General features: G+C 43.1%; 1 protein-coding gene across 14 annotated transcripts in view; it reads left to right on the top strand.

Moving 5' to 3' along the window:
* The window catches only part of TNRC6B (trinucleotide repeat containing adaptor 6B), a 294,090-nt gene that overhangs the window by 200,700 nt on the left and 66,996 nt on the right, over nucleotides 1-26,394 (top strand). For all 14 annotated transcript variants that reach the window (XM_055252755.2, XM_055252752.2, XM_063622887.1 and 11 more), the window contains 4 exons: nucleotides 3,163-3,250; nucleotides 8,593-8,614; nucleotides 19,212-19,553; nucleotides 22,095-24,443. In XM_055252755.2, coding sequence (XP_055108730.1) covers nucleotides 3,163-3,250; nucleotides 8,593-8,614; nucleotides 19,212-19,553; nucleotides 22,095-24,443 — 2,801 coding nt within the window. The remainder of the gene's footprint in view (nucleotides 1-3,162; nucleotides 3,251-8,592; nucleotides 8,615-19,211; nucleotides 19,554-22,094; nucleotides 24,444-26,394) is intronic.

Genomic DNA, 26,394 nt, shown 5'->3' with positions numbered 1-26,394 from the left:
CACCCGGCCTGGATTTTTTTAAAGCTCCCCAAATGGTGCTAATGTGCAGCCTAGGTAGAGAACAGGACTAAATTAGAAGAAAGGTGAGACTCACACTATTTGATTTATTGTTAAGTAAATGGCAGGTTTTTAAGCCAGATTTGGCAAAGTAGATTCTTCCTAAGGAAGTGAAATTTAAAGAGAAGACTAACTTCTACCAAGATGCATGGTAAACAAAACAAAACAAAACAAAAAACAGGGTGAAAGTATAGCCTGTCACCTGGAAAGCTTTGAAATATGTCTGTTTTAGAAATGAGTTTACTTCTGTTGAGCATGAATTTCAATATATTTCCCTGAATTGCCTGTTTATAGGGACAATATTTGAAAAGGTTTTTGAAGAACACGTTTGATTAAAACTTACCCCCTTTTTTACATTTTATTTTATTTTATTTATTATTCATTCATTTATTTATTTTGCTCTTGTTGCCCAAGCTGGAGTACAATGGTGTGATCTTGGTTGACTACAACCTCCACCTCCCAGGTTCAAGCGATTTTCCCACCTCAGCCTCCCAAATAGCTGGGATTACAGGTGCATGCCACCACGCCCACCTAATTTATGTGTTTTTAGTAGAGATGGGGTTTCACCGTGTCGGCCAGGCCAGTCTCGAACTCCTGACCTCAGGTGATCCACCCACCTTGGCCTTCCAAAGTGCTGGGATTACAGGTGTGAGTCACTGCATCCAGCTAACATTGCATTTTTTAAAATAAACTTTTAATTTTAGAATAATTTTGGATTTAGAAAAAAATGACAACCTAATACTTTTTTTTTGTAAACACCAAATCTTTAAACAGGAAATATTCAGGCTGTGGTTGCTACTTTTCTGTAGTTGGTTTCACTGTAAAATGTGGAAGCCAAGTTACAGCAATGTGGGCATGAGGAACCCCATCCACTCCTTCTACTTGCAGCCAGAGGAAGCAAAAGGCTTTTAGAGCCAAATATAACAGGATCTGTGGCCGGCCTGCCTGAGACGGTCAACATCCATCTTACCAGTGTTTGTAAATCCATTTTCTTAAAGGAGGGCACTGCTGCTGCAGGTGGATTTTCTCCGTGTGTTTCACACCTAGACAGAGGCACACAATCTGACTCCAAAGAAATCCAGCATAAGACCTAAGGAAATTTCAGTAAAATCTCCTCCTTGGTTGTGTGGATTTTGCATATTAGGCTTTTATATCTTTATACCCAGAGGTACAGAAGGAGAAAGGCTAATATTTAAATGTGGACAAGTCAGTGACAACACGTAGGTAAAAAAATTTTTTAAGTCTTTTTTTTTCTATAAATAAAACACTGTGTATTCACGAGAGCCCACCTCAGTTTTCATCCATGGTTCCTTTTGTATAGTTTCAGTATGTTAAACTAGATCTCTGCTTCCCAAACTTGAGTCCTTCAGGAACCATCTTTATGATTTTGCCGTGTTTGCAAACCTGTTGTTCACTTAACCTTTAATTTGACTCACTTGTAACTCGGCCTTATTCTAGGTGATATCTGTGAAACCATGGATTTGTTATCTTTGGTATTGTGAGGACCTGGGAACTAGATCTTTAAGTCTCCTTCCAGCAGTGAAATTCCATAAGTATAGAGTCTGGGGTTTCCGACTGTGAGCTTTGAAGTTACTGCAGTTGGTTGAGTGTGTGTTTTTTCCCAGTTGATACATAGAGTGAAAGTTGACAGCATTCCAATAAATGTTACTTTTCAAATGTGTGCTATAAATTGCAGTCTCTTAATTTCTTCAGATTCAGCACATTTCTCCAACTAGAATGCTTATGATTGTATATCACTTTTATTCTAATTCAGTGGAGCAAAACCTGGTTGTCTTAATTCATGTGTACAGGAAGATATAGTAGTGAACTCACCCAATAGGAAATACATTTATTCATTCATTTATTTATTTATTTATTTTTGAGGCAGAGTCTGGCTCTGTTGACCCGGCTGGAGTGCAATGGTGCTATCTTGGCTCACTCCAACCTCTGCTTCCCGAGTTCCAGTGATTCTCCTGCCTCAGCCTCCCGAGTAGCTGGGACTACAGGAGCATGCCACCATGCCCGGCTAATTTTTGTATTTTTAGTAGAGACGGGGTTTCACTATGTTGACCAGGCTGGTCTCAAACTCCTGACCTCAAGTGATCTGTCTGCCTCAGCCTCCCAGAGTGCTGGGAGACCAGCCTGGCCAACATGGGGAAACCCCATCTCTACTAAAAATACAAAAATTAGCCGGGCGTGGCTAATTTTATTTTATTTTATTTTATTTTATTTTATTTTTTGGAGACAGAGTCTCGCCCTGTCGCCCAGGCTGGAGTGCAGTGGTGTAATCTTGGCTAACTGCAACCTCTGCCTCTGGGTTCAAGCAATTCTCCTGCCTCAGCCTCTCGAGTAGCTTGGACTACAGGCGTGTGCCACCACGCCCAGCTAAGTTTTTGTATTTTTAGTAGAGATGGGGTTTCACTGTGTTAGCCAGGATGGTCTAGATCTCCTGACCTGGCAATCCACCCGTCTCGGCCTCCCAAAGTGCTGGGATTACAGGCATAAACTACCACGCCTGTCCTGGAATACATTGATTTATAGGACACTCAGTGCCTGCCTTAAAAAACACAAATAGAAAATATATAAAACATATAGTATTAATACATATAGAGAAAAAATGTAGAATACAGAACATAGAGCTTTATGTTCACCACTCTGAAGATGTCATGGGAAAACACCTAATTTATGATAAATACGTACCATAATTGAGTTAATACATTCTGCATCATCTCTGAGGAATACTGCCCAGAAGCCATCTGGATATTGTCATATTCAAATCAGGTCCTTTGCTGAGTGGAAATATATTAATCGTGTGTGTGTGTTTGTGTGTGTATTCTTTTAGGTAGATATTATAAAAGCTTACCTTAATAGGCTTCTTTGAAACTAAACTTAATGTCATGTTTTACAAAAGGGGTGACAAACCAAGATGTGGGAATAATTAAATGTAAGTTTTATGGATCCTTTTGATTTAAATGAAATACTGTGTTCTATTCAGTCACAGAGATGAAATGTCGTCTTGCCCACCACTTACAAGCATTCAATTTGCTGCGGAAATGGGTTGTGAATATAGATGTATAACCTTCTGTTATGATGTTACTTTAACAGAGAGAAGGAGCAAGAAAGGGAAGAACAGTTAATGGAAGACAAGAAAAGGAAGAAAGAGGATAAAAAGAAAAAAGAAGCCACTCAGAAGGTGAGTTTAATCAGTTAAGTCTGTCTTTATATCTGCTAGGCATCCAGCATCCAGAAGAAGAAACTGTCTTGGCTTGAATACCCGATATCCTTTTTTTTTTTTTTTTTTTTTTGCCTGAGGTGGAGTCTTGCTCTGTCACCCAGGCTGGAGTGCAGTGGCATGATCTTGGCTCACTGCAACCTCCGCCTCCCAGGTTTAAGCGATGCTCCTCTCTCAGCCTCATGAGTAGCTGGGATTACAGGTGCACGCCACCACGCCCGGCTAATTTTTGTATTTTTAGTAGAGATGGGGTTTCCCCATGTTGGCCAGGCTGGTCTCAAATTCCTGTCCTCGTGATCTGCCCACCTTGGCCCCCCAAAGTGCTGAGATTACAGATATGAGCCACTGCATCTGGCCTGAATACCTGATATCTCAATAATGGTACTTGAGACATTTGTTTACTTAAAAGTTTTTATATTTGGAAAGTTCAAGGTCTGCATTTGTTACCATAAAGTAGATGCTATAATGCTATGGCTGATTTTTTGAAAACAGCAGTAAACAGGATTAGAAAGGCAAGAGAGTTTTCAAGCTCTCAACTCTTGTTGTATTTCCTTATTTGTATATTAATCCATATTTTCTTTTTTTTTTTTGAGACAGAGTCTCGCTCTGTTGCCCAGGCTGGAGTGCAGTGGCGCAATCTCGGCTCACTGCAAGCTCCGCCTCCCAGGTTCACGCCATTCTCCTGCCTCAGCCTCTCCGAGTAGCTGGGATTACAGGCGCCCGCCACCACGCCTGGCTAATTTTTTGTATTTTTTAGTAGAGATGGGGTTTCACTGTGGTCTCGATCTCCTGACCTCGTGATCCGCCCGCCTCCGCCTCCCAGAGTGCTGGGATTACAAGCATGAGCCACCGCGCCCGGCCATTGTATATTTTCTGAAGCGAGCTTATTGAATAACTTTTAAAAACTGGCTGGAGGTTTGCTCCAGTGTTCCTTTGTTCCACCCATGGTGCGGTTGTCTAGATGAGTCTACCTTTGGAGAATTAGAAGTAGAAACCCCTCTCAGAAAGGATCTAGTGAGCCCATGTAGTGTTTTGGAGGATATGGCATTGTGTGGCTTTGAGGAATTGCTTAGAGAAAACAAGAGATGCTAAAAGAAAAAAGGCAAAGGGCCGACGGCTGTCGCCTGTCAGGTCTCAGGTGAGCAGTTTGTCAGGCACAGTTGTCCAAGGCAGAGTGGTTAGAATGCACCTTCCCTCCCTGTTTGCCTCAGAGCATGCCCGTCTGCCCTGTCCGTTGTCTGATCTTACCTGTTTCCCCACCTTACCATTCTTTTTTGCATCTCTTAACTTGGGCTCTGACTCAGCAGGGGTTGCTTTGGTGCCTTTTTTGGAGGTAAGGTGATTTTCTGTCAGGTATTGTTACTGCTATGTAAAGCATTTGGGAAGCAGGGCCTACTGTGGGACAGGTTTGAGGGTCCCTGCCCTGGTGCTAGTTATTGAAGCTAAGTTTAGGGAGAAAGAAACTGTGACAAGGTTCAGAGGAAACTCGATTTAGAACAGAGTCAAGGCAGTCACACACAAGCCAGTGTAACACTGCACGTTTTTCCAGCATTATTGGATATAGTGTTTCTCATAACTCAGTTTTTTGAATTATTGAAATAATAATGTGTATCAGCATAAGAAAAATTCTGAAAATAGTTTCTGAATTGGATTGCATATGTCCCTGCCGTGTTAAATATATGAAATGTAATTTTATCTTTTCTTATGACTTAATTAAAAGGAACATTCATTATTATTTGGTGCTATAATAGACCACTGTGCTCTTTAAGATTTTGTCTGCTTTTAATTGTGTTTGTCTCTATTAATAGTAGTAAATTCTCCATCACATCTTCGTGCGGTCAGGGTACCTGCTTCTAATGTGTTGCTTCTCACCTGAGTTTGTTAGAATTGCCTAAAATTCTGGAGTGAAAAGTCTGAATAAAGAAGCCAGATTGCCTGGTGTGGTGGCTCACGCCTGTAATCCCAACACTTTGAGAGGCCAAGGCAGGCGGGATCACTTGAGTCCAGGAGTTCGAGACCAGCCTTGCCAACATGAAAACCCCATCTCTACCAAAAAAAATCCAAAAATTTAGCCGAGTGTGGTGGTGCACACCTGTGGTCCCAGCTACTTTGGAAGCTGAGGTAGCAGGATCACTTGAGCCCAGGAGGCGGAGGTTGCATTGAGTGGAGATTGTACCACTGCACCCCAGCCTGGGTGACAGAGTGAGATATTGTGTCTAGAAAAAAAAAAATCAGAGAAGTTAGATAACAACGCAGAGATGTTTTTGTACTTTCCTTTGGGTCCATGGCCACATGCCCTGTCACTGAGGTTGCAGTGTGCAGGTCCACCAGCTGTGGGTGTTTGTAGCATTGCTCCTGTGGTTTCTGGGCTCTTGTCCCTGTGCCTCGCACACATTGCACCCTCCACCTCCAACTGGAGGGATGTGAGATTAAACCTCGTGAAAGTTTTCTTTCCTTAGGGCACTCACACATTTCATCTACTAAGTTGGTATAAAAATCGAATTTTGCGGTCTATAGAAATGAGTTATTAATAGGCTGGGTACCAAGGAACTTGAGCAAAGGCTGTTAACAAGAGGATGCCAAACAGAGTGATTTAGAGAGCATATATTCCTTCTTCATTTTTAACATACATAACAGTGTTTTCTTAAACTACAAATATCAATATCTAAAATGATTAATAAAATATGCCTCTGTAAACTTTCATTGGATGCCACAAAGAAAAGTGATTTAAAATAAAGATGGTGTGAATGTACTTGAGAGTGAATGAGATTATTTATGTGGAGAATGTAGTTTATGTAGCTGGACAGTCTCTCCCGTGTGCTTTCATCTCCATTAAGAAGTGGTGAAGAAGTGATGGCAAAGGGGAAAATCACCGTAAATTTTTAAGTGATTAATTTTATGAACAGTAAAAATTCTATCGTTTTTGCTCAAAAATGTTCCAGATCAGCTTGACACAGAATCTAGGCTGACGCAGGCCAATGCGTGGCCTTTGATCTTGTTTTATTATACCGAACCATTGCATAATTTCAGAATTAAATTCTGATTTGGCAGTTTTAAGGAGAGCACAAAGCTTACCATGTGATTATCTTCGTGGTTTCCAACCTTATTGTAGAGACAACGCCTCAGCTAGGAGCCATAAAATGTGCTATGATGCAAAGAATCGTGGAGAACGTGCCAGAGGTCTATCATGTGGTCAGTGGTTCATTCATTCGGTCCGCAAACATTTGTGGTGCCTCTTCTAAGGGCTTCCACATCTTTCCTGCTGCTTTCCCCAGCGCTTTATGACCACTTCTTTGTGTCCATCTTCACTGTTAGACTGACTGTAACTTTCTTGGTTTTATTCATATTTGTATGGCCAGTAACTAGGGCAGTGCCTGGTGCAGGATAATCACTCAGAAATTGTTTAATAAGTGAATGGTCAAGAATGAAGGTGGAAACATAATTTTCTTGAAGAATTGACACTTACTTAAAGCTAAAACTAAATTACCTCCACACAGAAATTAAGCATGAGCCTTTTCTAGTGTTCATTGGTTGTAGCAGTTGGCTCTTCCTGGAGCCATCACTGAGTAAACTGTTAGATACCCATTCATGAGAGAGGTGTCAAAGAAGGGTTCCATTCACATTCATTTAGGCTGATGCTGCTAAAGGAGCATTGTTTAGCATCAGCAGAACACATGCTTTGATCATCCAGCTTTTCGCCGTCTGGGGGACAGCTTTTAACAGAACCCACGTGATAAAACATATTTGACATTATTTGGGTTTGTTGCTTACAATGGGAAGGCACTGACTTCCTGTATAACTGATTTTCAAAATGGCATTCTAAGAAATAGTTACAATGATATAAAACCTAAATTGCCTTCGGGAATTGGTATGTGGCTGCATGTCGTTCATTCTTGGATAAGTGAAGATATAGAAAAATTATACAAGAGTATTTTCAGTAGAATTGAGCTCTGTAACAGTACTGGGAAACATTCATTTTTAAGACGCTGGATTCCACAAATTCACTGTAATAGAATTAGCTTGTCATTTAACACGGGAATGTAGAAAACACACCAGGAAGTTCTACAGGCGGATCCTTTAACTCTTATTTAGAGTCTGATGGTGTGCTGGGATCCATCGCAAGGTGGGCTGGTCAGCTACAGGACCTTCCTTCCAGGGATGATTGTGTTTTCGTGAACCCCCATGGCCGTAATCCAGTATGATTACCAGCCACAAATCATCAAACTTCTTCTTTGCTATATGAATATTTTTATTACAAAAGTCAGATAACCAAATAAAATGCTTTAAAAGATTAACAGTTGGGAAAATGGGTCAGAATCACCCATGATCTCAAAAATTTAATGTAACCTCTATTGGAATGATGGCATAGTTCCTTTTGGATGTTTTGCTTGTGCATCACCTTTGTGGTTTTATTGTTGTAAATTAGATGCCCTCCTTTATTTTCCCCTCTTAAAAATATCAAAAGCAGTTTTCTATAAGGCTCCTAATCATCATTTCCAAACTCTCTGAAGTCCATTACTATATTCAGCCTGTCCAACCTTCTAGGTTAATCATTTCCATAGACGTATTAGTTACTATATAAAGAAATACTTTCTTTTTTTAACAAAGCACCCTTGATTTGTCCAGAATTTACATATTTCAATCTTACTGCTGTACTTCATGCTATTTTATATAAATGTTGATAATAACAGCAAACATTTATTGAGCACTGCATAGCATATCTGATTTAATCCTTACAGCAGTCCTTTGCAGGATTTATACTATTATTATCTCCATTCAATAGATAATAGAAAACTGGGGGTCTCATAGCCAGAAAGTGACAAGGTTTGGTTTTGAATCCTGCTTTCCGATCATGATGTCTGATGCCTCTGATGATGAGTCCGTGAGGTTTTGCTTTTAGATTTGAGATCAAGTGTTTGTGTCTATACTCATAGGGGAATCTTTTTGTGTCTATGGCTAATTTAGTTTCTGGGCCACATTCATGTGATTTTTCTCTAGTCATAGCATTCAAAATGCAAGTAGCATTCTCAGTACAGGGACCTCATCGTATAATGAGTGGAATGCTTTTTTTTTTTTAAGTTTTACTATTCTTCCTAATGGTGGTCATGTAAATTATAGCTGGACATATGGCCATAGTCTCTGGAAGAATGTCTGAACTGACTCCCAGCTCCTTTTTCTGTATTTCAGCTATGCCTGTGTGCCTGACAGCTTGGATTACTTGAGTTATCAGACTAAAGTAGTCTGAAAATACAGTAGTGAATTAAAAAGCAAATCTCATTTACTTTTATCTGTTTATTTTGCAGGTCACGGAACAAAAAACCAAAGGTAAGATTTTTTTTTTCTTTTTAAATTATGTAGAACCTTTTGTGTTTAGCTTTTACACTGTTGCTGACTCAGCCTCCAATCCACTGAAAAGAGAGTGGGCATAGAGTAATTAAGGTGGGTTGTTCGCAGTCACTGAGGAGCAGTAATGACAAATTGAAAATACTTGTATTGGTGTTTCTAGTTGGCCTTAAATTTTTTAGGAGTCAAAAGAGTAAATACCTTGTTTTAAAAAGTATATGGGTCATGGCTGGGCACAGTGGCTTACACCTGTAATCCCAGCACTTTGGGAGGCTGGATCACCTGAGGTCAGGAGTTTGAGACCAACCTGGCCAACATGACTGAGACTCCATCTCTACTAAAAGTAAAAAATTAGCCGGACATGGTGGCTCATGCTTGTAGTCCCAGCTCCTTGGGAGGCTGAGGCATGAGAATCGCTTGAACCTGGGAGGCAAAGGTTGCAGTGAGCTGAGATCATGCCCACTACACTCCAGCCTGGGCAACAAAGCGAGCCTCTATTTCAAAAAAAAAAAAAAAAAAAAAAGTTTATGGGTCATGATTTTGAACTGAACCTTTTCGAAACTTTTTTTTAAGAATAATAGCAAAAAACAAACAACAGCTTTTAATTTACAGATGAGAATTACAACGGTTTGTCCACCACTTTGACCCATGGCATGCATTGAGTCTGATAATGGAATATTGCACCTAGGATGTTTACTCTACCTTCTAAGCTAAAACTTGGAATATGCTTTTTTAAAAGATAATACATTTTGAGTAGCTTAACTCTGCTAAAAAATAGTGGCATGTTGTAAACAGAAGCAGGTGCCCCTTGGGTCATTCTCAATCTAATAGTCCATGTTGTTTTGGCTTCTTGCTCGCCTGTTAATTTTGATCATGTAGTTTTGTCTGGTGATTGTCACACTTTTGTTCATTTCCCCTTCAGAATGAGAGAATTCTTTGAGATAGCTCCTCTCCTTGCCCACTTAAATATGTGTTTCTCAATTAAGTATGCATAAGAATCATTTGCATAAAATCATCAAAATACACAGTCCCAGGCCATGGCCCTAGCAGATGTATTTTGAAAAGCTCTGCAGGTGACCCCAGTACATGTCCCTAGTTGAGAATCACTGCCTTAGATGAAGGGAATTAGATGGGACTATGATGACTTGGAGGAGGACAGGGGTGATGGAGAGGTCAAGGCTTGATGGGAGGCCCTGTAATGATTGGTTTCTTCATTGTTTTGTTTTGTTTTGTTGGACTACCAGACCAAAGCCTGTCACACAATGATGAAAGAGTAATAAGACAGTGCTAATTTCTTAGGAAACTTAGTTAGGAAAATAAATTCTCATATGACTAGGCGTTACTATAATTTCTAACCAAAAGATATTTCAAAGGAGAATGTAGTCCGGGAGTTTGTAGTGATGTGTAAAAGAAACCATAATTATTAGTTATAATTAATTGGTTACAGAGAATAGTATCTGCCCTTGTACATTTCCTCAGTTTCAGCCCACAAGTAGGCTTTATTTTGGAAGGATCTTTGTAAATTACTTGCTTGAAATATAAATGATACTTTATCATAGAAATAGTGTTATCTATACTGGTACAGTGCCCATACTTTCTAAACCAACATACTTTCTAGAAAAGGATTTGGGCACTTAAGTATTCATATTTGTAGGGCTTTTTGATGATTTATGGGGACAACAGATGAGAAAATTGGCTTTTTTTCCTGGACAGTCTAGACTCTGATTGCTGGAATGTGGTGGTTGGGTTCCTAGGCCTGGCCACAAGACTGATGCTTGCAAAGCCAAGTGTTAGTTGTGCTATAGAACTGAGCTGCTCTGTATGGTAAGTGGTGTTGGGAAACAGAAAATCTGTTAGGCATCTTTTCTTTTTTTTTTTTTTGGAGGCAGAGTCTCGCTCTGTCACCCAGGTGATCTCAGCTCACTGCAAGCTCCGCCTCCCGGGTTCACGCCATTCTCCTGCTTCAGCCTCCTGAGTGGCTGGGACTACAGGCGCCCGCCACCACGCCCGGCTAATTTTTTTTTTTTTTTTGTATTTTTAGTAGAGACGGGGTTTCACCGTGTTAGCCAGGATGGTCTTGATCTCCTGACCTCGTGATCCACCTGCCTCGGCCTCCCAAAGTGCTGGGATTACAGGCGTGAGCTGCCGCGCCCAGCCTAGGCATCTTTTCTTATAGAAAAAAATTTGGGAGGGGTACCAGACCTATTCTCAAACACATTCTTCTTTCCTCTACCAGTCTTAAAAATCAAACTTTCCTTTCTACTCACCACCAAATTTTTTTTTTTTTCCAACTGGGGGTATTCTCATACCTACTGTGTAATGAAATACAGTTTCACAGTCTCCCTACTCTCCCTACCTCCCACCCCTCCAATCAAAAGATAACATAAAATAATCCTAAAGGGAGATGAGAGGCCATTTCAGTCTCCTAAGGGATTTAATTGTTAGATAGCAAGTAAAAATACCAGTTGTCCCTGGGGTATGTTAAGACTGTAAACAGAGTGAGGGCCTGACCTTTCTATTGTTGGGTCTAGGTTTACAGCCACATCTTCATCTTTATTCCCAGTAAGCCCACCTTGGTATTCTAAATGTCCTTCTTCTTCTCTTATCTCAGCTGACATATCTGGGGGACATGTTCCTTTTCCCAAAGATGGTGTCTTCCTCAGGCAATCTCCCCTTCACTCTGAATCTACCCATCTTTCCCCAACAGTTGCTAGAAGCACAAAGAAAAGACTGTTGGTGCCAAGTCTCTGGTTGTGTAGAGGACTGAAGTGAGATTTTTCTGTATTTCAGAGTAGTAGTGTATTCATTACATATTCTTCCTGTATTCTCCACCATTAAAAAACAATGGTGAGAATTCTGCGAGGAATAGGATAGAGATTTCAAGTGGAGGTTGTGTGAAGACATAGGCTAGAGCTGGCTTGCTACCAGGTATCAAATAATATCACTTAAGGTAGAAGCTAATATCCTCCTTCGTTGGATTTTAGAGTAGAACTGGAAGAGTTTGACGGATTGATGTAATCGTTCGGATTTAACAGGGATGAAGTTTAGGATTAAGTTTAGGATTAAAAAGCCCAATTGCATAGACTATGTAATGGAGGAGGTTGGACATAGAAATTGAGCCTTGTTAAAAAGATGTTAGGGGCCAGGCACCGTGGCACAGGCCTGTAATCCCGGCTACTCGGGAGGCTGAGACAGGAGGATTGCTTGAGCCCAGAAGTTCAAGGCTGCAGTGAGCCATAATTATGCCACTGTACTCCAGCCCGGGCAACGGAGCAAGACCTTGTCTCAATTAAAAACAAAAAAAAAGATGTTAGAGTGATGGCTGGCTTTAATGAGAGTTTATCAGCATAAGATGACCTTAAACTGCATTAAGAGTATGAGCACGGTGGCTCACGCCTGTAATGCCAACACTTTGGGAGGCCGAGGCAGGCAGATCACAAGGTCAGGAGATTGAGACCTTCCTGGCTAACACAGTGAAACCCCATCTCTACTAAAAATACAAAAAATTAGCCAGGTGTGGTGGCATGTGCCTGTAGTCCCAACTACTCAGGAAGCTGAGGCAGGAGAATCGCTTGAACCTGGGAGGCGGAGGTTGCAGTGAGCCAAGATCATGCCATTGCACTCCAGCTGGGGCAACAGAGCGAGACTCTGTCTCAAAAAAAAAACTAAAACAAAACAAAAGAAATGTGCATTAATAGACATACAGTATCCAGGAAGGGATTTACACTTCCTGCACCACACTATGAAAAGGAACAGAGAGCAACCTCCATGGACCATGTGGAGTTCGGGCCAGATTGGGCAAGGAATTTGTCAACTCAGGAAGGTTTAAACACCTGGGCTCGTTGAGCTCCCAGGGAAAGGCTTCCTGCTTGGGGAACCTCAGGTAACTGTCTTCAAAAATTTGAAGGGCTCTAGTGCCTGACACTTAACAGTTCCTTGGTAATTATCTGTCAGATATTTTGTTCAGTGAAACTTACTCTTCAAATAGCACCAATGGTGAGTCAAAGCCAACAGGGAAAAGCTTCTAGCTCAGTAGAAGTTAAATTTTTTAGGTGTTGTCCTTTACCACTAGGACACAGCTGAGAGCAGCACCTTCTCCATCAGCGTAGCTGGGGTTATGGGCCATCGCAGGACATTTGTTTTGAGCCTATTTCAGAAGGCATAGTACAGTGAGTACAGGGTAACCTTGAGTCTACTCTCATTTATTAATATTGGAGGGGTCCCCCCCATTAAATAGTTTATAAACTACTTACAGCACCCCTCACACCCTGTAGAAACACTTGTGTGTTCTAACACAGTGATGGGGAGCCACTTGTTCAGAAATGGAACTGGCTGCCTCTAAGAGAGTGAATGAATGTGAGGTATCACAAGACATGTGGCTCCGATAAATTGGCATGAAAATAGTCCAAATAGGAGGTAATGACGACTTGAACCTGATTAGGAGCCCAGGTGTTTAAACCTTCCTGAGTTGACAAATTCCTTGCCCAATCTGGCCCGAACTCTACATGGTCCGTGGAGGTTGCTCTCTGTTCCTTTTCATAGTGTGGTGCAGGAAGTGTAAATCTCTTCCTGGATACTGTATGTCTATTAATGCAAATTTTTTTGGTTTGTTTTTGTTTGTTTTTTGAGGCAGAGTCTCACTCTGTTGCCCCAGCTGGAGTGCAATGGCATGATCTTGGCTCACTGCAACCTCCGCCTCCCAGGTTCAAGCGATTCTCCTGCCTCAGCTTCCTGAGTAGTTGGGACTACAGGCACATGCCACCACACCTGGCTAAGTTTTTGTATTTTTAGTAGAGAGGGGGTTTCACTGTGTTAGCCAGGAATTGAAAGAGGCTAGTTTAACTTAATGTTGATTGGATAATGATATGTGGGTGGGGGAGCATTGAGAAGTCTAAGATACCAGGCAGGTTTCTGAGTTGACCAGCTGGTTGGGTGATAAGTCCATTCTTCAAGGGTGAAGAAATGAGATTGGGGCTAGGAAACAAGTTTGAGAGGAAGGGAAAGATGATAAATGGTAGTTAAAGCCGGAGCATGGAAGAGTTTGTACTCAAGGAACTGAAATGTGGAAAGGGTGCAGGCCCTATCGTCACATTGATTTTGTTTTGTTTTGTTTTGTTTTTAAGCCACTACTTATGGCCAAATTCATTTGCCATTCTCCAGTCAAAAGCCAGGGTTGCCATTATGGCTGTGGACAAAGTTGGCCTCGTTGCCTATTTTTGTACTGCCCATGAGCTAAGAATATGTTCTACGTTTTTTAATTTATTGGAGAAAAAATGGGGACAATATTTAAAGACATGTGAAAATGACAGGAAATTCATATTTCACTGTCCGTAAATAAAGTTTTATGGGATCACAGCCACACTCATTTGTTTACACATTGTCTATGGCACTTTGGCCCCACAAGTGCAGAGTTGTATTGTTGTGATGAAGACCATATGGCCAGTAAACCCTAAAATATTTACTATCTGGCCCTTTACAGAAAGTTTGCTGATCCCCCCTGATCAAGAGTAGGAGAAGCCCACACAGGAAGAGGAAAGGAAGAGCTGAAGCGCTAGCTGGAGCATGTCTCACAGAAACGGGAGGGAGGGAATGACAAGTGGTGTCAGAAGCTGCAGAAAAACCAAAGAAGAAAAGGTCCAAAGCGGGCTGGTTAAACTGGCAACAAAGATCACTAGTGACTTAGGAGGAAAGAAGCTTCCAGGGAGATGTTTAAGGCAAAAGCCAGTATGTGTTGGGTTGAGGAGGGAGTGGAAGGTAAAGAAATAGAGGCAGTGCTGAGAGGTTACTGAAAATTGTTCAGTACACGTTGACCGCTCACTGCGTGTCATCAGATTTAAAATGTTCAGCCTAGAATATCTTTTCTAGGGCTTGTTTGTATTTTAACTACTACTTTAAAAACATTTCTAGGTCATTCTTTTTTATGTTTGATACCATTGAGATAGTTAAAGGAAATAATAGTTTGTACTAGTTCTGTGCAGCTGCTGTGTTCAGAACCCTGCCTGGTTCAGAAGTTTCTTAAAGAGCCCTTTTATCTGAAAAAGTAGCATCTAATTGGAGTTTTCAGAAATAGGGGCAATTAGAAGTTTAAACTGTGAGATACAAGAATGGAATAAGATAAATGGGATGAGGAAGGGGAGGAGATTTAATTATTAGAGCACATAAATGGTTCTTAAAAGTAAATGAATGGAGGACGGGCACGGTAGCTCATGCCTTTTATCCCAGCACTTTGGGAGGCTGAGGCAGGTGGATCACCTGAGGTCAGTAGTTTGAGGCCAGCCTGGCCAACATGGTGAAACCCCGTCTCTACTAAAAATACAAAATTAGCCGGGTATGGTGGTGCACACCTGTAATCCCAGCTACTTGAGAGACTGAGGCAGGAGAATCGCTTGATCCGGGGAGGCGGAGGTTGCAGAGAGCCGAGATCACAACCCTGTACTCCAGCCTGGGCAACAAGAGCAAAACTCCGCCTCAAAAAAAAAAAGTAAATGAGTGGACAGCCAGGTGCGGCGCCTCACGTCTGTAATCCCAGCACTTTGGAAGGCTGAGGTGGGCAGATCACCTGAGGTCAGGAGTTCGAGACCAACCTGGCCAAGATGATGAAACCCCGTCTCTGTTAAACATACAAAAATTAGCCGGGCGTGATGGTGCACGCCAGCTACTCGGGAGGCTGAGGCAGGAGAATCACTTGAACCTGGAAGGTGGAGGTTGCAGCAAGCTGAGATCCTGCTACTCCACTCTAGCCTGGGCAACAGAGCAAGACTCAGTCTCAAAAAACAAACAAACAAAAAAAGAAGTAAATGAATGGAAATTAGAAAATAGGATACATAGCCTTTTTTTTTTCCCCACAATGTTTTTATTTCCCTGTAGTACTAAGATCATGTTTAAGCCACAAACCTTTCCTTGGAAAATAAGAAACTATGCACTTACTTTGAACAGCTCATCTTTAGAAAAACTTGCACAACTTACAAATCCTTAAGATTCAGAAAAGAGACAGCCTGAAAAGTAACATATTCAGACTTAATGATAGCTTCTCTTGCCCTTTATCATCTAACATTCTGGACCATGATGATGGGTGACGCACACTGATTCTGATGTCTTAAGTTTGGACTTTGGGAGCCAATTTGGGTCAGACCTCCTGCCTGAAGAGCTGCGTTGCTCTCCAATTAGTGCTGGCAATTCTGGTTGGCCTTTAAAAGCTTAACATTCTTGGATTCACGGAAAGGTGTGATTTAAAAAATAGAGTAAGAATTCATTCAGGTGCTGAAACACAGTTTGCTATGACTAAGGTGGTGTCTTGGGCGTTTTCTGACTGTTTCCTGGAGGTTTTGTTTTTTTTCTTTTTATACTTTGACCTATTTGTACATGATGTCCTGGAGTTTGAATGACTAATCTCCTGGGCCAGAGCACACTGTATTGGGAGGAAAGTGATTGAGGTGTGTTCCCATTTTACAATGACTTTATCATTTACAATCCATTCTGTCTCTGATGTGGTGGGAAAGTGCCCCGAGGAACTTTTGCAAGGAATCTTACATGATACGTGATACCTACCAAATTTCTTCGGTTGAAACAGTGCTGTGAATGTTTTAAAGTGAGTCAAACTGGTGTTCAGCCCTCAGTCCTGCAGGTCATTCTGCCATGTCTTGTTGTTTTTCTGGATTGAGTTAAAAGTATGTAGTAGACCTGGTTAACTTATAATGAAGATTCTAGACCTTTTATAGAAGGGCAGCCTTACAGAAACATAGCTCTTTCCGTCCTAAAAACCAGTTGGGATGAATTTCTCCAGTCTCTGCCAACTTCTTGTTTATTCTCATAATAAGATAAAAGGGGATTGCGAATGCCCTATGCTATAGAATCCTCCAGTAACAGATAGAAAATTAATATTAAATAATCTTCATTCATTCATTTACCAGTTATGTATCCATCTGTTGTTGTAGGTCATGAATATTAGATAATGACTAATTTTCTTTTCTTTTTTCTTTTTTTTTTTTTTTTTTTTGAGACAGCGTCTTGCTCTGTGGCCCAGGTTGGAGTGCAGTGGCACGATCTCGGCTCACTGCAACCCCCGCCTCCCAGGTTCAAGGAGTTCTCCTCCTCAGCCTCCTGAGTAGGTGGGACTACAGGCGCATGCCACCATGCCCAGCTAATTTTTGTATTTTTAGTAGAGACGAGGTTTCACAGTGTCGGCCAGGATGGTCTCGATGTCCTGACCCTGTAATCTACCCACCTCAGCCTCCCAAAGTGCTGGGATTACAGGCGTGAGCCATCGCGCCTGGCCGACTAATTTTATTTTCTTAAGTCACACATTTATTCTGCTCATCAGATTTTGGATCCTCTGACCTCCACTCCCCGTCCCCTTACTGGGAGGCCTGGTGCTGCCTTGTGATTAGCTGAGGTTAGACATGGGGTCACCTGGAAGTTGCTGCAGGCACCTGATCTTTTCTCCTGTCACCCACAGTATGTTAATGTCCAGTAGTGGCATAGATTGGGCCGCCTGATTTCTGATGATATATCTCTCTCATAAGGGAGCCAGTTCAACAAGCAACATGCTGGCCCCACATCATTTTAGCAGTCAAAGCAGTACTACCCCCAGAGCTGGCCCTGACGTTACCCTGGGAGGCAGGGATTTGGCCCTCAGAATCATCCGAACTATCAGCCTTGATGATTATTTGTGTACGACTTCCAGCCTCTATTTGCCAGATAGATTTTTATGGAGAGGGCCATGATCTTTTGGCAGCATGCAGCGAGGGAGGTACAGATCTAAGAGAGCCTTCTATGTATCGACGGGGAGAGCCAGAGGGTCCAGCAGAGTGCGGCTTCACAGTTGCCCCGACATTCCCATGCTCTATGCGGGCCATTTTTAAAATTAAGGTTAAAAAAATCAAATTATTTAAAGTAAATAGAAAAAGTATTTACATTTTGAAATTTCTATTTTAAAGAATTGGGAAAAAACTTTTTTTTTTTTTAACAAAAGTAAAAAGATTTGTAACATTTCTAGTATTTACACAGAGAGCGGTGCAAGTCTTTGAGTCCAGGTAGCTGTAGAAACCAGAACCAAGCTGAGTTTGTGATTTTCCAGGCCTGGAGTTTCTTGTAAGAGTCTACTCTGTGCCATGCCCTGAGGAAGAAAGAAAAGATGAAAGATGGGTCCTTGCCCTCAGGAAGTCATGGCCTAGTGAGGGAGAAGGACTTGTAAATGGAGAATTTCCGTGATAGAGATGAGACTTGTAGATGGAGAATTTCCATGGTAGAGATAGATGGACTTTTGAATGGAGAATCTTCGTGGTGGAGAGAGATGGATGAAGTGTTCCAGGAGCACTTAGGAAGAATGTTTAGCCCACCTAGGCCAGGGGCTTCAAGAAAGGTTACTCAGGGGTAGATCTTTTAAGAATGTGGATGAAGGGAAGGGACCCTTGGACTGAGGCTTGAACCCTTTCCCAAGGACTTTGCCATGGACATTTAACTCTTCTAGGCAGCACTTCAGGGAATTAATTCCACTGTTGATTTAGGGGAGTGAATGATGATCGTTTCCCTCTCTGCCTTAATTAATGGAATGTATTCCATGACCTTGCTGGGTTTAAATTCTTGTCACTATCAGCCACCACCTTCATCCTACCTTCAGCAAACTGAAGAGATTGTGGAGAATTTGGAAAAACCATGTCCCTTGAGAGTAGAGTAAAAGGAGAAATTACTTTGTTAAAATTGGTACCATGTAAGCTTTCTTACAAATAATCTTAGCCAGGGTCTGGGTGTGGTGGCTCACATCTGTAATCCCAGCACTTTGGGAGGCCGAGGTGGGTAAATAGCTTGAGTTCATGAGTTCGAGACTGGTCTAGGTAGGCAGCATGGCGAAACCCTGTCTCTAGAGGAGGAAAAAAAAATTTAGTTGGGCATGGTGGTGTATGCCTTGTAGTCCCAGCTACTCGGGACGCTGAGGTGGGAGGATCACTTGAGCCCTGGAGGTAGAAGTTGCAGCAAGCCAAGATCACTGCACTCCAGCCCGAGTTATACAGCAAGACCTCATCTCAAAAAAAAGAAAAATAGGCTGGGCGCAGTGGCCCATGCCTGTAATCCCAACACTTTGGGGGGCCAAGGCAGGCGGATCATGAGGTCAGGAGTTCAAGACCAGCCTGGCCAACCTAGTGAAAACCTGTCTCTACTAAAAATACGAAAAATTAGCTGGTTTTGGTGGCGGGCGCCTGTAATCAGAGCTACTTGGGAGGCTGAGGCAGGAGAATCGCTTGAACCCGGGAGGCAGAGGTTGCAGTGAGCAGAGATTGCACCACTGCACTCCAGCCTGGGCGACACTCACACTGGGCAACAGTGTGAGACTCCATCTCAAAAATAAATAAATAAATAAAATAAATAAATAAAAATAATCTTGGCCAGGCGCAGTGGCTCACTCTTGTAATTCTAGCACTTTGGAAATACAAGCTGGGAGAGTCCCTTGAGCCCGAGTTCAAGACCAGCCTGGGCAACATGGCGAGATCCCATCTCTAAAATAATAAAATTATTTTTAAAATTTTTAGAAAAAATGTATTTGATGTATTTCAAAGACTGTTTGCTAACCCCTCTCTTTTAGTGCCCGAAGTGACGAAACCAAGTTTAAGCCAACCAACGGCCGCCAGCCCAATTGGCAGCTCTCCATCGCCACCAGTCAATGGTGGCAACAATGCCAAAAGGGTGGCAGTGCCGAACGGACAACCGCCAAGCGCCGCCCGCTACATGCCTCGGGAGGTGCCGCCGCGATTCCGTTGCCAGCAGGACCACAAAGTGTTACTAAAACGTGGGCAGCCCCCTCCACCGTCCTGCATGCTCCTTGGGGGCGGGGCAGGGCCTCCTCCCTGCACAGCACCTGGAGCAAACCCAAACAACGCACAAGTGACAGGAGCGCTGCTGCAGAGTGAGAGTGGGACTGCGCCAGGTAAGGCACCCTGTGAATCAAATGCATGGCAGCTTGGCAGAGAGAGAGCACTTTGTTTGCATTGCTTGATGTAAAGTCCAGGAAAGCCATTCATTATATAAACCACCGGGATTAGTCAAAAGATGAGAGAGGATCCTAGTATGCGACGTGTATTGGTGATTCTTGGAACTGAGGTTTAGTGTTCCATAAGTGTGTGCTGTTGGCATAAGGACTAACTTAACTGCTGTTGCTCATTATTTTAGGGGCCTTTTTTCCTTCTCAGACTAGAGTGTTACAAATTTGAACCTCCATAGTTCCACCGTCATACGTGTTCAGGGCATAATTGGACATGGGGCTTTGTGCGAAGGCGAATCTTTAGATGCCTCTGTTATGTTTCCAGAATGCTAGGAGGATAGAGAAAATGATTTGCTACATTGCAATATAGAATCTTTGGAGGATTCTAAAATAGTACTATAGTTTTTAAATTAGATTTTTAAAGTCAGTATTTCTTTTGTGGGCCCTGGATTTTGAGCTTTGTTAAAAACTGTATGTAGAAATAAGAGATATTTAGCTGAAGGGTTCTACTAGAAGTTTTGAGAGTTTTTGGCCGGGCACGGTGGCTCACGCCTGTAATCCCAGCACTTTGGGAGGCCAAGGTGGGTGGATCACCAGGTCAGGAGATCGAGACCATCCTGGCTAACACGGTGAAACCCTGTCTCTACTAAAAATATAAAAAAATTAGCCAGGCGTGGTGGCGGGCTCCTGTAGTCCCCAGCTACTCAGGAGGCTGAGGCAGGAGAATGACATCAACCCAGGAGGCAGAGCTTGCAGTGAGCTGAGATCGCGCCGTTGCACTCCAGCCTGGGCGACAGAGCAAGACTCCATCTCAAAAAAAAAAAAAAAAAAAGAAAAAGTTTTGAGAGTTTTTAATAGATGAATACTAAGTCAACTAACAGCTAAGAAATTCTAAGTATCTTTTAAAGTTTATTAACAGATTTCAACTTAAAATGTCTTTTGGGGTGATATTAAAATTCAGAGCTTGAATACCATTAGGCATTGGCAAAGACAATGAATTGATTGATGATTGTCACCAGTAGGATGCTTTATTTGAGTTCTGAGTTTGAACAAATAATTGCCTAGAAAATTTGGTCACCACCTTGTTGTGTGCAGAGTAAGGATGGAAAGAAACCTCGTGGTGACACAGACTTCCTGCAGAGATAAGCCCTACCCGTGGCCTTTCCTTCCTGGCCTCTCCTAACCAGCTGCAAAAGGAAGCATGTGAGGGGGCAGGCCCTGTCGGGCGGAGTTTCTGCAGCCGAGTGTAGCCAGGCCTAGGTAGAGACTTGGGTCCAGTGTGAGTCAGAATCCACATTATTAAAACGAAGGAGGCCCCTAAATCTCAAGAGTTTCGGATTCTATGCTTTTTATTTTTCTATGCCTTTGTATAATACTTTTTGAAACTTCAGATTGACTAAAAGCTGCCTGGTTAAAGAAGCCAAAATAAATTTAGAAGAAATGATCTCATTAAAAACATGTTTTTCCCACCAAACATGGTAATTCCACCAAAATATATGGTGAGCCAGACTCATTTATCAGATTAAGTTCCTTGGGGTTGTGAACTCTGCCTAATTCATACTCGTGTGACACCCCCACCGCCCCGGGCACCTAGCTCAGTGGCTCAGTGGGCATTCATCATTCAGCAGATGCTTACTCAGCAGCATTGTGCTGGCTGCTGTGTGGAATTCTAACGTTAGCAAGTTAGGGTCTCTGCCTAAAAGATGCTAACCTGGGGAAGGAAAGTTGTGAACATGGTGCCACAGTGCTGAGCAAAATGGCTCTAGACAGGGAAAGATTATTTTCAGGTGATGAGCTTGAAAACAGCTTCGTAGATGAAATGACACTTGAATTGGGCCCAGAAGGATGAGTAAATTTCACTGTGTGAATTCAGCAGGAAAACACAGTAGGTGCTAATGTGAAATGGTGCCAGAGTGAGAAGGCACAAGTTGTGGAATGTCAAGTAGTATCGAATATTGACATCTACATAGGAAGTAGTAGAAGATAAGACTAGAAAAGTTGGTTGGTCCCAGGTCATGGAACATCTTGATGACGTTCGAGGCCAAGGAGTTCAGCTTTACTCTTGTGCACTAAGGAACTGTTGAAGGTTCTCCATACAGCAGTGATATAATCAAAAGTGTGCTTTAGAAAGATTGCTCCAGCCAGGGGTGTTTAGAGTAGGTTGGAGATACAGAGCAAGTTTAGAGTGCCATTGCTATTGCCTTGTCCCAAGATACAAGAAGGCCCTTCTCTGTCAATAGGAATGGCAAAGGACGTAGCTTTGAGAGATAGGAAGTTAGACTTAACCGGTATAACACAAGGCAAATGAAAAAAGATGACTAAGACAGTTGTGATACAAGCAACTGGGTTGAGCGAAACTGGCATGTGATCAGCTCTCCTAAGGGCAGAGCTCAAAGGAGAGCCCCTTTGAGGGATTAATGGGTAATGAATGCATTTGGGTAATGAATGCATTTGAAGCTGTGATTAATAAGATGATCTGTTCCCCAGACTCAACCCTTGGAGGTGCTGCTGCTTCAAATTATGCAAATTCCACTTGGGGCTCGGGAGCCTCCTCCAACAACGGCACCTCCCCCAACCCAATTCACATCTGGGACAAGGTGATTGTAGACGGGTCTGACATGGAAGAGTGGCCTTGTATTGCCAGCAAAGACACTGAATCTTCTTCCGAAAACACCACCGATAACAACAGTGCCTCGAACCCTGGCTCTGAGAAGAGCACTCTGCCAGGAAGCACCACTAGTAACAAAGGAAAAGGGAGCCAGTGCCAGTCTGCAAGTTCTGGGAACGAATGTAATCTTGGGGTCTGGAAATCTGACCCTAAGGCTAAATCTGTTCAATCTTCCAACTCTACTACAGAGAACAACAATGGACTAGGAAATTGGAGGAATGTAAGTGGTCAGGATAGAATTGGACCTGGCTCTGGCTTCAGCAACTTTAACCCAAATAGCAACCCATCTGCCTGGCCAGCACTGGTCCAAGAAGGAACTTCTAGGAAAGGGGCATTGGAAACCGATAATAGTAATTCCAGTGCACAGGTTAGCACAGTAGGTCAGACATCCAGGGAACAGCAGTCAAAGATGGAAAATGCGGGTGTTAATTTTGTTGTCTCTGGCAGAGAACAGGCTCAAATCCATAACACTGATGGACCAAAAAATGGAAACACTAACTCCTTGAACTTAAGTTCACCAAACCCCATGGAGAATAAGGGAATGCCCTTTGGAATGGGCTTGGGGAACACCTCCAGGAGCACTGATGCCCCTTCACAAAGCACTGGAGATCGAAAGACTGGGAGCGTTGGATCTTGGGGTGCAGCTAGGGGGCCTTCTGGAACTGACACAGTCTCTGGACAAAGCAATTCTGGAAACAATGGGAACAATGGAAAAGAGAGAGAGGACTCCTGGAAAGGAGCTTCTGTTCAGAAATCAACTGGGTCAAAAAATGACTCTTGGGACAACAATAACAGGTCTACGGGTGGGTCCTGGAACTTTGGCCCCCAGGACTCTAATGACAACAAATGGGGTGAAGGGAACAAAATGACATCTGGGGTCTCTCAGGGAGAATGGAAACAGCCGACTGGGTCTGATGAGTTGAAAATTGGAGAATGGAGTGGTCCAAACCAACCAAATTCTAGCACTGGAGCATGGGACAATCAAAAGGGCCACCCCCTCCCTGAAAACCAAGGCAATGCCCAGGCTCCCTGTTGGGGAAGATCTTCCAGCTCCACAGGAAGTGAAGTTGGAGGTCAAAGCACTGGAAGCAACCACAAAGCAGGAAGTAGTGACAGTCATAACTCTGGCCGTCGGTCGTACAGGCCCACACATCCTGATTGTCAGGCTGTCTTGCAGACTCTTTTGAGCCGAACTGATTTGGACCCCAGGGTGCTCTCAAACACTGGCTGGGGCCAAACTCAAATTAAGCAGGACACAGTGTGGGACATTGAAGAGGTGCCAAGGCCTGAGGGGAAATCTGACAAAGGAACTGAGGGGTGGGAGAGCACTGCCACACAGACCAAGAACTCAGGGGGCTGGGGAGATGCACCCAGCCAAAGCAATCAAATGAAGTCTGGATGGGGGGAGCTCTCAGCCTCTGCAGAGTGGAAAGACCCCAAGAACACAGGAGGCTGGAATGACTACAAGAACAACAACTCTTCCAACTGGGGAGGAGGACGACCTGATGAAAAGACACCTTCCTCTTGGAATGAGAATCCCAGCAAGGATCAGGGGTGGGGAGGTGGACGCCAGCCCAATCAAGGATGGTCTTCTGGAAAGAATGGGTGGGGAGAGGAAGTCGATCAGACAAAAAACAGCAATTGGGAAAGTTCTGCAAGTAAACCTGTGTCTGGGTGGGGTGAAGGAGGGCAGAATGAAATCGGGACTTGGGGTAATGGTAGCAATGCAAGCCTAGCTTCAAAAGGTGGGTGGGAGGATTGCAAAAGATCCCCAGCATGGAATGAGACGGGCCGACAGCCCAATTCCTGGAATAAACAACACCAACAGCAGCAGCCCCCACAGCAGCCACCGCCACCGCAACCAGAGGCTTCTGGTTCGTGGGGAGGCCCACCCGCACCACCTCCAGGCAACGTTCGACCTTCCAATTCCAGCTGGAGCAGCGGGCCACAGCCTGCAACACCTAAGGATGAGGAACCCAGTGGTTGGGAAGAGCCATCCCCACAGTCAATTAGTCGGAAAATGGACATTGATGATGGCACTTCAGCATGGGGAGACCCTAACAGTTATAACTACAAGAATGTGAATCTGTGGGATAAGAATTCCCAAGGGGGCCCAGCACCTCGAGAACCAAACCTGCCCACCCCAATGACCGGTAAATCGGCATCAGGTAAGCAGTGGCTTTCTCTTGCAGCTTTTGATGAAGAAAAGAAATCCTAGACCAAGGCATTTTTATTAGGTGAATTTGTTCAATTTAGTTCTGTTCTGAGACGCTTTCCTACAGTTCCTACTCCGTTGCTAACAGAACCTCTTTTTATAAAATGCTAGTGATAGCAGATGCTGGTAGTACATTTTAATGTTCTTTCTTGGCAAAAGGAAAAGATGACAACCCGGTGTTAGTCCCCAAAATTATTTTTCTGTAATTGTATTGGTCTGCAGAATCCAAAAGACATATCTTGCCAAACAAACTATGTTCTAGATTTTAAAATAAAGAATTAAAGTAGTAGCAGAAATAGACCTGATTTCCATTCTGGTTCTACCCGTGGACACATCTCTGCTTCTATTTCCCCAGCAAAGGAAATAATTCTGTGTTTTTCCAAAGGCCATGATGATGCTGAAGCAAAGCTGGATCTGGAAGGTTTCAGTCTCTTTCCAGATGATTTTTAATGATTACCTCTGGAATGGGAGTACTTTGTATAAGAGATTGTTATCTCAGTCCTAGTGAGATGGCTCACACCTGTAATCCCAGCACTATGGGAGACTGGGGCAGGAGGATCCCTTGAGCCCAGGAGTTTGAGACCAGCCTGGGCAACCTAGAGAGACTACAGTCTCTACAAAAATATTTTTTAAAAATCAGATGGGTGTGGTGCATGTGCCTATAGTCCCGCCTACTCTAGAGGCTGAGGTGAGAGGATCGCCTAAGCTCTGGAGATGGGAGGCTGTAGGGAGCTATGATGTCACCACTGCACTCCAGCTTGGGAGACAGAGCGAGACCCTGTTGCCAAAAGAAAAAAAAAAAGAGAGAGAGATTGTTAGGATAATCAGTTGCCCAGAATTAAACTTTCTTCCGTCACTATTTGAATAGGAAACATACCTGGTAAAAGTAGCAATGGTAATGCCATTCTTAGTTAGTCATGGTCAACTCGAGTGTCCCTATAGAGCATATAGTTCAATAAATTAAGGGGGATACACCTTTCAGTCTTTTTTTAGTTAAAATTAATCATAATATTAAGAACCAGTTTTCTTTTTTTGAGACAGACTCTCGCTCTGTTGCCCAGGCTGGAGTGCAGTGGCACGATCTTGGCTCCCTATAACCTCCGCCTCCCAAGTTCAAGTGATTCTCTTGCCTCAGCCTCCCGAGTAGTTGGGATTACAGGTGCCCACTGCCATGCCCAGCTAATCTTTGTATTTTTAGTAGAGACAGGATTTCACCATGTTGGCCAGGGTGGTCTCAAACTCCTGACCTCAGGTGATCCACCCACCTCAGCCTCCCCAAGTGCTGGGATTACAGGCATGAGCCCCACTGTGCCCAGCCAAGAATCAATTTTCTCAGAGTACATCTCTAGTGTTCAGCTAATCCATTTGTGGCCACTTAGAAAAATGATTACTTTTAACTCATTCTTTATTCAAGTATTGAAAAGAATGAGGAAGGAAGTGAAGATTTCTCACTGGCTCCCCATCCAGAATAAAACCTGCTAAAATTTTAAAAAACTACATCCGCATAGCAAAAACGCTTAAACTGTGTGGAAAAGCAAAAGATAGTCAATAAAAGAATCTTTGGCCAGGCGCGGTGGCTCACGCCTGTAATCCCGGCACTTTGGGAGGCCAAGGCGGGCAGATCACGAGGTCAGGAGATCGAGACCATCCTGGCTAACACAGTGAAACCCCGCCTCTACTAAAAAATCGAAAAAATTAGCCGGGCCTGGTGGTGGGCGCTTGTAGTCCCAGCTACTCGGGAGGCTGAGGCAGGAGAATGGGGTGAACCCAGGAGGTGGAGCTTGCAGTGAGCCAAGATCACACCACTGCACTCCAGCCTGGGTGACAGAACAAGACTCCATCTCAAAAATAATAATAATAATAATAATAATAATAATAATAATAATAATAATCTTAACCCCTAG

This window comes from Symphalangus syndactylus, chromosome 18 (genome assembly GCF_028878055.3).
Source record: "Symphalangus syndactylus isolate Jambi chromosome 18, NHGRI_mSymSyn1-v2.1_pri, whole genome shotgun sequence".
In the NCBI taxonomy this organism is placed as follows: Eukaryota; Metazoa; Chordata; class Mammalia; order Primates; family Hylobatidae; genus Symphalangus; species Symphalangus syndactylus.
The sequence above is the reverse complement of the archived record's forward strand: the minus strand, read 5'-3'. Positions and strand labels throughout refer to the sequence as shown.